We start from the raw sequence: 14,455 nt of genomic DNA, 5'->3' as shown, positions 1-14,455 counted from the left end.
TTTTTTCATTAGTGAGGAACAAGCCTGATGCACTCAAAACTGAACTCTCATTACGTGAAAAATCTGGCTTTTTTTTTAGAAAGTTGTCTTCTTTTGTCATAGCAGAAGTCAGTCAAAGTGGGATTTGTCTTTTTGGTTTTTTCATTTTTCTTTTTTTTCCCCAAAAAAGTCTTATTATGCAATTACTACATGAAAAAAAATCTTAACATCCTAAGGAAGAACCAAGCCATAATCCTTTTAAAGAAAGAAAAATTCTTTTAGATGCTTCCCAAAAGCGTACTTGCCAGTTAGTTTAATTAGAGCTCTTACAAGAGCTCTGAAGTGTAATGATGACAAAATAATTTCAGGTAGTTAGTATTGGATACACCTTCCTTCTCACAACTGCATATATAAATAGTTGGACACCTGTGGCCAAACCAGCTCTGTCAATGCTTTATTATAAAATCAAAAGCACTGTAAAATAAATGGAGAATTTAAAGGGTTAACATCCCACTGACTTTAGTTTGTCACCTTATCATAACATGCTCTGAAGAAAATAAAAGAAAAATCTTCTGGAAGTTGTCACTTCACTCATAAAGGTCCCAATGTCTAAAAAGCCCTAAAAAAGTCTAAAAAGCACAGCTGAAAATTGTAAGCTCCACAGACCATTTTATTCCAATGCAGTTAAAAAATTTAATAAGATGTTGATCTCTTATATCACTTTTTAAAAGAAGCAACAAGGAGACACTTCAGTTCATAGCTGATGATGATTGCAGCAACAGGTTTCAGAATATGAAGTCATACATTCAGAAAAATACATTTTAATTATATGGTATTTAAGGGGCAAAATATACCAAATGTTTGTTTTTATTTACACAAAATGTACAATCAAATAATGCTAGAGCAATGCTATCACGATGACAATTACTGTATCCAATGTTTATTTCATATAATTTAAAAGAAATTTTCCTATCTAATAAGATAGGAACAATTAATCTGAAGATTTTTCCTGCATTAATTACATCTCTGTTATAAAACTAAAAGCTATTTCGAAAAAAATACACTTATTGATGCAATGAAATACGAATGCAGGACTTACTTTTCCATTACATGATGTTTGCTATCTGACAGATATCTGTGAAACAGACTTGCAACCAGCTAGGATGCACTTAGGCACCGATTCCCTAGAATCCATGTGAAATTCCTCAGTTTTCAGTGAAATTCCACAGAGGTGTTGCCATCTGGTGCTGGAAAAACCATGAGCTGGAAGAACTTGAAGAGCTGGTAGCAAAGCCTACCATGTATTAGAAGACTGCCTGTCAACCACGGACATGCAAGCTTTCTGCTTTCCAATACATGCAACTCGAAGCACCACCCAGATTTCTGAATAAAAACAGACTGGGACATCATCACAGAGGCTGATATCTTTTGGAATAACTTTTGCATTCTTAAACTGTAGAAGGAAACATTGAATCAGAGTATTTGATTTCCTCAGATACTCCAGTTGGTGTTTTCAGTCAGCTGTGCCAAAAGAAACACTGCATTCAGTGAGATACTGCTCCTTTGTTTAATGATTTCCCCAGTTTTGTCCAAGGTTTTTTTTGGGTAGTCTATTTTTTACTACTAGGGAAGACATTTTAATTTAGCACATGTTCAAAAGGATGGGTAGAATAGAAGCTTTTATAACAATTTAGTCAACCTGCAAACTTTCAAACTCTATAATTCTTACCTCGTTTGTCAAGATTACTGACTTCGGCTGAAAAAGTGAGAAATCTGAAAAAGTAAGAATTAATGAAAAACTCCGAATTTTTTCAAAACCTAGCAATAATGCCACCTCACTGTGAGAGCATTCAGATCTGAAAAAGCACAACTAACACACACCCTTCGGTCATTCTGGAAGCACCACACCAAAGAAGAGGACTGACTGTCCCTTGACTGTGGTACTGGCAATGTAAACATTGCAAAATTATTACAAAAGGCTTATGCCATAACTGTTCCGGCAAGAACATGACTCATTCAAGTAAAATTAGGTGTTACAACTCTTAAAGAATCTTTTAAGGAAAAGAAAGATGCCAAAACTGCTTCTTCCAAGTGATCAAATGTTACCAGGTAGCCTTAACCAAATTATTGAGATATTTTAAGACAGCAAGTGTTAGATCTGTGGAATGATCCACGGCTCTCAAAAGCAGTGAAATGTCTGTTATGCTTGTTTAAGTTGTTTGATTAGTGCAAGAAAGTGAAAGAAATCAGGCACTGATACACAAGGATGATCGCTTTTTCATACAGCTTAGTCAAAGTCACAAACAAATGGATCAAAATAGACAAACAAACTAAAATACCAGACAGTATTATATGGAGATTAACAGAGTTTCAGTTGTACTAGCCAACTGAAAATCAATGTTTTTAACTATATTTCACAGATCCTTTTTCCAAATGTCTCCGCTGAGGTTTACTGGAAAAGTTTGGTTGAATTCACAGGTTACTAATGCAACTTAAGCAGACAACCTGATTATGTCACATACTCACCATGCAACTGAGCAAGTTAGCATCACTGGGATAGCTAACAATGGTTAGAAGATCCACAACATCAAGGTACTCTGATGAGTTTATTTTCAAAACAGTAAGAAACACAAAACCTATGGTGATGCAGGTGATGGAGGGGAACAATAAATTCCACAGAGAGAAGAGAGCAGTATTATTTTTTAACTGTAGAAGCTACAGGATGTAGATTGAAGAATAGTGCTGTTGGGAAGGATAAAGAGAACATCAGATAAGGGAAGAATTCTAAGTGTGAAAAATTGCACCTGTGAAAGTGAACAGGAAGAAGATGGAAAAGTGTAAAAACACAAAGTTAATTCCACTGTGTGAATGTTAATCAAACTAGGGAAACTTATCAAACCTTACCTAATCATAAAGCAAGGAAAATTAAGCTGCTTCAACCATAACTTTTTCAATGGGAATCATAAAGACAGCATTTTGTATCCTACAAAATAGGATACAATATTAGGTGCAGCAGTGCTACTAGCACCACTCCAACTAGAACACCAGGACACAAGCACTGGGCACACTCACTTTGCCTGGCTTTCTTGAGAAGCTCCAGAACAGTACTCACTGCAACGATGTATAATTTCTGGCTTGTCACATGGATCTCAAGTCAGGCTATCATCAGAGCCCAGACTGCCTACTTTTGCTCCTTCAAAAGAGGTAAGAGAAGAACAGATTTCATTAATCTGAGCTCCCCCTGCTGCTGGCAGTCTGCACAAAGCCTGTCAGCAGAGTTGCCCGCAGTTCTGACATCATTCAGGTCAGCACAGTTGGTCTGCAGTTCGCAGATCCAGAAAGAAGATCAGAACAGAGAACATGTACTTGGCAGCATTGCCCTATCATTTTAAAAAAATGAATAAAAAGCACAGCTTTCTATGGGCACAATCAAAGTAACTGCTGACAGTTCCCATAGTTTTCACAGGTTTTGGAGGTAGCTGTGAGAGGCTGAAATGTTGAAACACAGAATGGATGTGTACAGGTTTCAGGCCAAATATATCAAATTATGCATCTAGCAGGTGTCCATTTTTTGTGCATAGACTTCTCCTCTGCAAATATTTTCTCACAGACAAAAGTGTGCAGGTGGGAGAATCTTTTGCAGCCTTATCTTTGCATTCTTAATTGGAGAAGTTAATCTGAGCCAAAAAAAAGTCAGCAACTAGGCACTGTGTGCGCACACCAAAGACTAGAATGCCCCTAGACAGACCTTCCTCCTTCAGCACCTCCCCTTCCCTTTATATTTGTCTGAATATAAAACGAATGTTATTAGGCCCTGAAGAAGCATGTATGTCTGCACCTCGTAGAACCAACATATATCTGACTTTCTTTGTCTCCACAAATTAAAATTCAGTATGTTTAACTGGGTTTTAATAGGCTCACAAGTAATATAAATTTCACTACTCTAAGTGCTTTCCACAACCACTTTCTTGTGGTCACTGAAAAGAAGTTCTATGCTAAATGAAGCTTTGTGAAGTGCTCGAACTAACACTGGCAATTCTATTTCTTAAATCAGTTCAACAATGAAATAAAAGTTGATTTTTATATACTCCTCACAATAGCAGGTTCATTCAAATTCAATTTTTGAAAGACGAAATAATCTTTCTTTCACTCTCTCAATTTAAGAGTCAATTCAACAAAGTATTTCAGCATATGCTCAAGTTAATCACTGGAATAAATCCAAATGAGATTAGCAAGATTTTAGCAATCAAATGAAGCATAGGATTATTCATGTATTTCTTTTTATGCAATTTTGTGACTTACAGTCATATACAAGCAAGATTGTTACTTCAGATGAGGGAGTTTAAACTTCTATCAGGCATAGCAGTATTAGTTTGTTACAATCTGTAACAGAATATATGTCCCTGTTATGACAGTCTTCCACTAGCCAAAAAGCTCTTGCCTTTTCACGAAACAAGTGACCCTCACTGCTCTCACTTTTTCACACTCCACGCAGGGACTATCCATTGTGTTACCTAATGAACGTATAAATGTTTCATATGCAGTATCTTCTGACAGTAACAATAACCATTGATATGTGACTATTTTATTTAAGATAGTTTGGAAAGTAAATAACAGACCAATTTATTCTCCTGGTACTAAAAGCCCTAAACAACACAATGAAACTTTGGTTTTTTCCTGTGGTAGACCAAGGATTCCTCTTAGCAATACATAGCACCACTATTTTGAGCAGACGCACAGCAGGAGGCAGCTTCCTGTCTTGCTTTCTGAAGAACTATTAGGTTCTCTTTATGCTCAGACCTGACTGACTATTTTCACTTTTGGGGCTCAGGATGAACCTCTCTCCTCAGCTTTTGTGTTCAAAAGATTATTTTTCATTTAGACTGTGCACAGGGCATGCTGTTAGCATGTTAATAATTATTACCTGGTCAAGAAGCACACTACCATGTTTTCCAGCTCTTGGACACCCAAAGCAAAACAAGATTGCCTGATACTCCACTGAGCACTGAAACGCTGAACATTTTCTCCTCTGTACTGTTAGGAAATACAAGTTTGTACATAGCCAGCTCATAGATTTCACTAGTTAAACCACTGAGTGATAGTTATGAATGATAAATAACAACTATGGGGCAGCAACTTATTAAATATTTAGTTCCTTCCTAGATATATTAACTATCCCTTTCTAACAATCTGATACTATATTTGGGCATTACAACATATATATCTGCATCAGAGGATATAACACATTCACAGAAAGGTGACAGTATAAATCTTGTACAGTTCTCCATTTACATGTATTTTGTTTTGGGGCTCGGTTGTTACTGGGTTTTTTCAGTTATTATGCAACTCCAATTAACATTTAAAGACTAAATCCAATTTACTGGAAAATCAAAATCCAACAATTGATACATATATATATATATACATATATATATAAACTTTCCTATATATATATCAATTTCCAAATATAAAAAGAACAGTAAATAAATACTATAAAAATGCGGCAGAATCTTGCCGTATCAACACCAAGTGCTATTTCAGAGTTCCAAAGACAGTATTAGTTATTTTTAATACTGTCTGGATGGACGAAGGGAGAGAAGTGGATGTTGTCTACCTGGACTTGATCAAGGCTGTTAACACTGTCCCATGATATTCTCACCAGCAAACTCAGGAAGCATGAGCTGCACAAGTGGACGGTGAAGTCGCCTGAGAACTGTATGAGTGGTAGCTCTCCAAGGGTCATGATCAGTGGCACAGGGTCTGGCTGAAGGCCTGTTACTCACTAGTGGTGTCCCCCAAGGGTCAATAGTGGCTCCAGTATTGCTTACCTTATCCATCAAAGTCTTGGATGAAGGAGCACCCCAACACTCCAGAGAGCTGTGCAGCCCTTCAGAAGGAACTCCACAGGTTAGATGGATGGGCAGAGAGGAAGCATCAGTGAAATTCAGTAAAGGCAAATGCAGGGTCCTGCAGCCGGGAAAGAATAACCTCTGTACCACGACAGGCTGTGGGCTGACCTGCTGGAAAGCAGCTTTGTAGAGAATGACCTGGGGGTCCTGGTGGACAACAGACTGTCCATGAGCCAGCCCCTGGGGCCAAGAAGGCCAAAGGAATCCTCAGGTGCAATTAGGAAGAGTACTGCCAGCAGGTCGAGAGGGGTGATCCTGCCCCTCTACTAAGCCCTGGTTAGGTATATCTGGAGTGCTGCGTCCAGTGCTGGGCTACTCAGGACAAGAGACATGGAGCTTCTGGAGCAGGTCCAGTGGAGGGCTGTGGATATGATCAAGGGACTGGAGCATTTCCTTTACAAGACAGGCTGAGAGAGTTGGACCTGTACAGCCTCGGGATGACTGAGAGGGGACCTCATTAATATCTATGAGTACCTGAAGGGAAGGTGTCAGAGGATGGACCAGTTCTGCTTAGTGGTACCAAGCAACAGGACAAGAGGCAACAGCTATAAACTGACGCACAAGAAATTCCACCTGAATATGAAGAACTTCTTTACTGTGCAGTGACCACACATTGGAACATGATGGCCAAAGAGTTTGTGGAGTCTGCCTCACTGGAGATAAACATGAACCTTCTGGACACCATCCTGCGTAATGTGGTCTAAGATGACCCTGCTTGGCCATGGTGGCTGGACTAGATGACCTCCAGTGGTCCCCTTCCACCTTAACCATTCTGTGATTCTGTAATATCAAGGGAAGGATACATAAATGATCTTGACAGCTTTTTTCAGGAAACTTTTTTATCACTAAGTGGTAGTAAAATGAAAAGTGCAAAGGTATTTCTTTAATCTGTATTAATCAATCTCCAAGATCAGAGAATAAAGAACATGAAATAAACTAATAATAAAATCTGTGTAAATTAAATCTTCAAGCAAAACCATCAGTGTTCTTCACAATCCCTTACTTTTTTTAAAAAAGGCTAACTTCTACTAAAATTAAGAGTATAAGTTCCAGTTTTTCACAAAACATAAAGTTACTGGTCTATTAATGTCAAACTCTTCCTGTAAAAAGAAATGGCTGGTGCTACACTCACCTTATCTAAATAGTCATATCAAATATCTTGAGTTGCAAACTGAAAGTGTTTCTCAGTGTTTCTTGAAGAAATATGTTTAATTTAGGTTCATATAAGCTCCAGTGTTTTGCCAATGCCTTTCAAGTATTCCAATAAGCATGATGTACTTTTTTATATGCATCCATAAATCCTACTGTAAGCACTTACACTTTGTCAGTTTGATGTTGAATATTTCCTCTTCAAATTTGTTTTCACAAATTACTTAAATTACTTGACTTTCTTCCTGAATTTCTCTTTTCCCATAAGAAAAACTTTAATTTGAATAAGTTAAACACAAGGCTCAAATAAAAAGATTCCATAAGACATTGCTTGCATAAAACATGAAACAGAATCATGATTATACCCAGTAAAAAAGAAGAATCTCACATTTAAGTTGTTAAAGCCACGGGACAGTACAAACCATTCAAGGCGGCTCTTTAATAAAACATGAAGGGCTTATGCTATTTTTCCTAGCTCAACTTGTAATCTCTTAAAAGCTCTTTAGGTTAATTATATGTAAATACCACTTTTTTCCTGAGAAATTACAGAAGCAATGAACAATATGTAAAGAAAAGAAGATGGCCTTTTTAACATCCTACTAATATCCTAAGGCTTTAACAATAATTACATAGAAGTACTGTGAACCAGAATTTATGAGGCTAATCCCTGCCTAAAGCATACATTACAGGAGACTTTCTTTAAAGGTTACTGTTGGTTATGTAATAAATATTCACTATAGCCATTATTTCGGTTACATGAAAAGAGAAAAAAAAATTTGGTATATGAAGACAGGTATTTACAATTTACAGGTATTCCTGCTTAAGTTTGGCAGGCATGCAAGAGTCCCAGGGATGCTGCAGGAATCTAATCTAAAGCACCAGGATATACTAAAAAAAAAAAAAAAGCCAGAAAACAAGTAGAAACTGATCTGAGTTTACCAATTTAAAAAAAACCCAAAAACCAGAAAATGGTTTTGTACAGTATTTTTATTTATAAAATACTGCTACAAATGCTAAGAATATGCATATAGTAACTACAGAAAAATTGTGACTCCTTTTCAGGAATAGCAGTGAAGGGATTTTAGCCATTCTAAGCATCTAAACAAGTCTGTATTAATGAACTCTTGAGCCCTGTGGCACATTATTAACAGTCAAACTGTGGACATTATTTTCCTGCCAAAAGACAGTATTATGACTTTTAGAACTAGCTGCTACTATTTGTTCCAACATTCAACAAGCTCGTCCTAGGACAGCGAAGTGAAGCATGATAGATCCGTGCAGCTACTGAAATCCTGATACAAATGGCAAGTAATTCTAAAGCATTTATGTACAAAAAGATCCTACAAAACAATTCCTGTTTCTTAGGATTTTCAAACAGCAGCAGTGTTCATAACAATGAAATAACTGCACTAAATCAATTTGAAATTTAGTAACTGTCTGACACAGTCACATAATTTATGAGTCAATTAATTTACATGTTCTGACAACATCCTTCTCTCTAACTTGGAGAGAAATGGATTTGATGGATGGACTGTTGAATGGATGAGGAATTGGCTGGATGGTCATATCCAGAGGGCAACGGTCAATGGCTCAGAGTCTCTGTGGACATTGGTAACAAGGCCACTTGTCAAGTGGACAAGACGAGAAGGCTCCAGGGAGACTTCACTGTAGCCTTTCTTTACTTAAAGGGTACTTATAAGAAAGATGTGGATAAACTTTTCAGCAGGACCTGTTATGATAGGAAAAGGGGTAATGGTTTTAAACTAGAAGAGGGTTACTTTAGATTAGACATAAGGAAGAGGTTTACTACAAGGTGGTGAAACACTGTCACTGGTTCCCCAGAGAAGTGGCAGATGGGCCAACCCTGTAAACATTCAGGGTCAGATTGGATGAGACTCTGAGAAATCTGATCTAATTGAAGGTGTCTGTGCTCATGGCACAGGGGTTGAACTAGAAGTCCTTCGAAGGTCTCTTCCAACCCACATTGTTCTGTAGTGCTACGATCTTCATCTGCACTTGTCTGCAAGGGGAAGGATAGGCTATAGACCAACTGGGCGGGAAGATGTTCTGTAGAAAAGGAATTGGGGTCTTGGAAGGTAGCAAAATGAAAATGAGTCAGCAGTGCACTCAGGCAGCGAAGGTCAACTATCCCCTCAACAATGGTCTGGCGCTGGAACACGGGCCCTGTGAGAGACAGAGGGGCATTTTCAGCCTGGAAGAGAGATGGGGTCACATAAAGCAGCTTTCCTGTACCTACAAGGTCATCAACAAGACAAAGTGAGGTTCTTAATATTGGTGCATGCTCAGAGAATGAGAATAAACTGTGAAAGTTTAAACAAGAGTTCCAAATTGGATGGTTGGGTGCCTACTTGGAACTTTTTCCCCACGAAGATTACCCAGCAGCAGCAGAGGTTGCCCAGAGGGGCTTGTAAAGACCTCATCCTTGGAAACTTTGATATTTAACTGTCCTGCTCTGGTCTCACAGATGATCCTGCTGTGAGCAGGGTGATAGAATACAGACCCCTTGAGATCTGGGCTGAATGACCCTATTCTAATTTACACTGTTTGTAGCAAGGTAGTGGTTTCTGGAATTTAAAGACATCATTTACAATCTGAAAAGGTAAAAGAAAAAAACCTCATAACTCACTTTCCTTTGTAATTCATTCTAAGATATAATTATTATTTAATTTTTTTCATTTCAGATTTAAATGTCCATTTTCAAATGCAAGTTATTTCACTCCTATTTACAGATTCTAAAATTTCACCAGCTGTTATCTTAAAACTCTTTTACACCTCTTTTGCAAGTGAATTGCCTTTCAACCTTTCTATATTGTCAGAAGACCATTTCCTTTACTTTAAAAAATATTAATATGGGAGCTGGTTGTAACATTGTGATATTATCCTTTTTAAGGGTATATGCAAAGATTAAATAAGTTTCTTTACACTAGCCCCTTTTAAAACAAGCTGTTTTGCCATGTTTGGATAGTGAGTTCCATTAACTCTTCATAACCCCTAATCTGTTTCAAAATCACTGCTCTCAAAGCTGTAACTCTTTCCCCATTGTGTAGGCATATTCTGCATTCCCTAAATATACAATTTTATATATGGTTATACTGAAATGCATTTTTCCCAGCACGAGCTTAGCTCACTAAAATAATATAGATGGCTTGGCATCAACAGTCTGTCTTCAATGTTATTTACTACTTCCTTCCTCTTGAATCACCCAAAGATTTCAACAGCTGTAATTTAATATGTACCTAGAAGATAAACATACAAATAAAAAATGACTGTTGATCTCTTACCAATCTCTTCCAGCATACGACAGCAGCCTAGATTCAAATTAAGGAACCAAAATGCATGGGAAAAATAAGAGTAAGATTCTAAAGTGAAAGAAAGATGATATTAACTTCATTTTGAAGATATAAAAATTGGATTTAAAAATATGAGCCAGAGTAGTCTTTAATTTTATGAATAAATAAATATTTTGTAGCCCTTATTCTGTTGCTTGTGAAAGAAATGAATGTGACAAAACTACCCAGGAAGAAGAACTTCCCAAGATATCGAGTACTATGGCCCCTTCCAGGGAATACTACAGCTACAAATCTCAACTTCTGTTAAGTATTTGAGAACTCTCAGCACTACAGAAGCAAGTGACGTATTCTGATCTCTTAAGTATTTAACAGATTCTTATTCCTTTTCTTGGGAACCATAGTAAAAATAAAAAATGAATACAGTAAATCTTTAATCTATAAAATGCTGTCTTTATAAATAAGTGATACTACACTCTATTCCATTTAGTCTTTTTTTCAATATATGGAAAGAATCCTGCAGAGCTACAAATACTACAAGTCTGATGTATGGTATCAGAGTCTTCAATATTGAGAGATACTCAAATTATTAGACATTGAAATACAGCCATTTCTGCTTTACTTAAATTCAAATCCCAATTTATACAGTGAATGGTCTCCCTCCACTTCATCTGCACTTTGTAGATGGAACAATAAATATTTGTGAGCTTTTCATTAGTAGTCCTTAAAAAGATAGTTTCCCTTTCTTATTTTGTAAAGGAAGAAATGAGGGATTGAGAGATTAAATTAGTTAAGCTAAATAAGACAGTAACAGTAAAGCCTATAGTAGCACTCAACTGTTACCATATTCACAGGACCATACAGTTTTCCAAAATGTCTCAACATTTCTAAATTATCTTTTTTTAATCAATCTATTCTGCAAACAAATACGTATTTTTTCTTTTTCTTAAGTATTAAACTAATTCTGTTTGCAATAGAAGACGATGCTAAAAATAAAATCTCTCTCCTTCATGCACTTGCTATCTAGTGTGAAACTAATTTAAAATTTCAAGATTCAACTACTCTTTCCTAACCTTAGAGCATACATTATTTAACAAAGAATATTTAGCAAAATGTGTGGGTCAAACTTGCACTACTGGGTACCACAGTACCATGCACAACACTGTTTCAGCATCTCAATCCATCAATCCCTCCCCAAAAGTCCAGTGTTCTGTTCTGTGTACCAACTGCTCAAGACAAGCATCGCAGGTATCCAGGCTCTACGTCTTTGCAGAACCTCAGAAACACACTTATAAGTAAAAGAAAATTATTTTACAAGGTGAATCGAAACCCCCAAAGAGCAAATATCCTACATACTCTGACATATCAAAGGCTATGAAATGATAATCAGCTTCCACCTTGTCCCTTGTTTTCCATACAACAGAGAAGTGCAAAGGACACAGTGCCTCCAAGCCCAGGTACAATTCTCTCTGCAATCTGTTTTTCTACAGCCGTCTGCTGAATGCACTAAGATTTTTCTGTCTAAATTTTTGACTCTGTAACCAGATGACAACACAGACATAGCATGAATGACATATGCAACAGCTGCAGTTTCAATTTCACTTGCAAAGTAAATTAATAAGAATTTATAGACATAGAATCTAGCCTCTTATAATATTAGTTTATTCTTTATTGAAAAAATAAGGAGGAAACTGCAGTCTGATGAGACCTTCACTCCACTCTCACTTCTCATTCACAATGCCTGCAATCCTGAGGCACAGCTCCTAGTAATACCAGCTCTATTATTTCTCACCAACTCTTTTTTTTTTTAATGAGAACAAAGACATAAATACAATCAAAAAAGATGATATACAGAGGTAAAAGAGTTTGGATACAGAAGAATATAGTCCATCTACCACTGATGTGTCCTTTCAAAAAGATTCTCCCATGGCCCTAGAGAGAAAGTGATCAAAAAAACGCCCTGCATGGCAAAAATATTGGTTCAAAATACAACAAATGATGGGGTGCTGAAGTAAGTCCAAAGCCTGCTCTAATCAAATACACCATGGTCAGGTTGTTCAAGAATACATGGAAGGCCTGTTAGGGCTTGTAGTCAATGTTCTTTTGAATTATGCCAATCTACGCACCTGGATTTTAAAAAAAAAATTAAAAAATCATCTGACTGTTCTGGGTCCAGCCATCAGCAGCTGTCTGTGCCTCTGCCCTTTGCTGCTTTTCTATACCCTTTCTAAACATGGTGCCTTGGTATTTGCTGTTTTGCCTTACAGGTATTTTTGATACCTCCACTGATATGAATAGCTCTGTGAATATCTCCATGACATTGTTAGAGAGTGTATCCCAAAAAGCAATTCATCTTTCAACAGTACATTTCCTATGTTCATGTTTCCTACATTCCCATGATATGTTAAAAAAATAACTCTTTACGTTAAAGGCATAATTGAGAGGTTAAGTCAATTTCTAGACTGCTTTTGTTTTTAATGAATATTGATTCAATGTCCCAATTTGACATATGCAGCTTTATTAGGTGTTAGCAACATCAGAAAACAACCTGTGGTCTGACATAGTGAGAATCTTTCTTTTAGAGGTATGATGAAAGACTCAACTTTTCTCTTAGGGTACTTCCTGGCACTTGAACTAATAAAAAAACTTCAATTCTTGATAATTATTTGAATACGAACAGAATGTGCACTTAAAATTTTACATCCCGACTGTCCTTGAAACATTTTTGAATAAAAACAATTTCTTAGTGCAATAAAATAAAAACAATTTCTTAGTTTCAAGACAACCTATAGAAACTTAACCACACTTAACAGAGCTGTCAGGATTCTATTTATTATACTGAATAACTCTTATAAGCGACCTCTGTTTTGTGTGTGTATCCAAGAGTGAAAGAAAAAGAGTAGGGAGAGAAAAAGTAGAAAAAAAGTCATGATTAAGATACTTCTGCTTTTTTTTGCATACTTACTATATCAAAATTAGCTTAAGTATTTCAATATTTAACATTACCACATTTGTTAAAGTTGATGCCAACACAACCATAGCACCTACAAGCTAAAGATTTTTTTCCTGTCACTCTCCGTCTCTTATATGTGTGAAAACACAAGGGTCAAACTGCACTCTAGCATTTCTATTCATTAAAGCAGCTAGGTTTTACTGTACACAGATCTTGAGAATTATGGGACAACAAAGGAACACGCAATTAACGCACAGTACTTAAGGTTATCTCCACTCAGCAGCACCAAGTGCCTGTAATGGAGTAAGTCCACTGTAATTCCAAGGAAGATAAGATTTATATATCCCAGCAACTGTGTTATACACTGATGAACAGCATAAAATTGACATAATGGTTCTTCAGGGCTGAAAAAAAATGTGTTCTCTTTTGCAGTTTAATTGACAATGGCTAGATTGACCTTTTCTCTATAATTGTAACTACAGTAGAGCAATTAAGACAAATCGTCATCTCTATCGTTTCCCACACTTAACAAGGAAAAGTACAGGATTCTCAGTCACCTCCTCACGCTGTGTTACAACAGAACAATAGTTTACACTTGCTTTCATGAGTGAAAAAAATGTTTAAATCATATACTTCAATGAAAAGTGACAAATACATTAGAAATACTCTCCATCCTCCAATCTCCAAAATGCTAAGTCCTAAATGAACATTTATGTCCTTCACTATTACCATAATAATACTTTTTCCTGACAATTCACAATTGCACTTACACTTTGGCTCACTTAGAGTATTGTAAGTAGTAAAATGAATATCTAGTTTTACACAGACAGTCTGAACCACCTGTGCATATCAAGAATACTTAGCAATTCCTAACAGCTGAATTTTACATTAGAATTAGTCGGTATTAGAACTGACTCCTCATCTTTCATTGCCCCTCCCTCTCCACTGCAGATATTTATTCTGCAAATACAAAGATGAGATGAAAAAACAGAAATCACAAAACTCTTTGTGCTATGCTCTTATTCAAAGTGCCCATGATTGTTAATGAAGAATTGCAGAGTCTCCTGTTTTAGGAAGGGATTACTTCACAAGATAGACATGGACAGCCACTAGAAATGTACATGTGGAAAAACAGTGAAATTCATTTCTTCTAGAAT

At 36.6% G+C, this 14,455-nt stretch overlaps 1 protein-coding gene across 2 annotated transcripts in view; it reads right to left on the bottom strand.

Annotated features, from left to right (window-relative positions):
- Window positions 1-14,455, bottom strand: part of FBXL17 (F-box and leucine rich repeat protein 17) — a 294,838-nt gene that overhangs the window by 165,106 nt on the left and 115,277 nt on the right. Inside the window, exon 7 of one of the 2 annotated variants that reach the window (XM_032675618.1) lies at window positions 10,175-10,294. The exons of the other annotated variant lie outside the window; for it this stretch is intronic. Within the exon in view, the coding sequence (XP_032531509.1) occupies window positions 10,270-10,294 (25 nt within the window). The 3' untranslated portion in view covers window positions 10,175-10,269. Of the gene's footprint in view, window positions 1-10,174; window positions 10,295-14,455 lie in introns of those variants that run through there. 2 annotated transcript variants of the gene reach the window in all.

This window comes from Chiroxiphia lanceolata, chromosome Z, assembly GCF_009829145.1.
Source record: "Chiroxiphia lanceolata isolate bChiLan1 chromosome Z, bChiLan1.pri, whole genome shotgun sequence".
Lineage (NCBI taxonomy): Eukaryota > Metazoa > Chordata > Aves > Passeriformes > Pipridae > Chiroxiphia > Chiroxiphia lanceolata.
The sequence above is the reverse complement of the archived record's forward strand: the minus strand, read 5'-3'. Positions and strand labels throughout refer to the sequence as shown.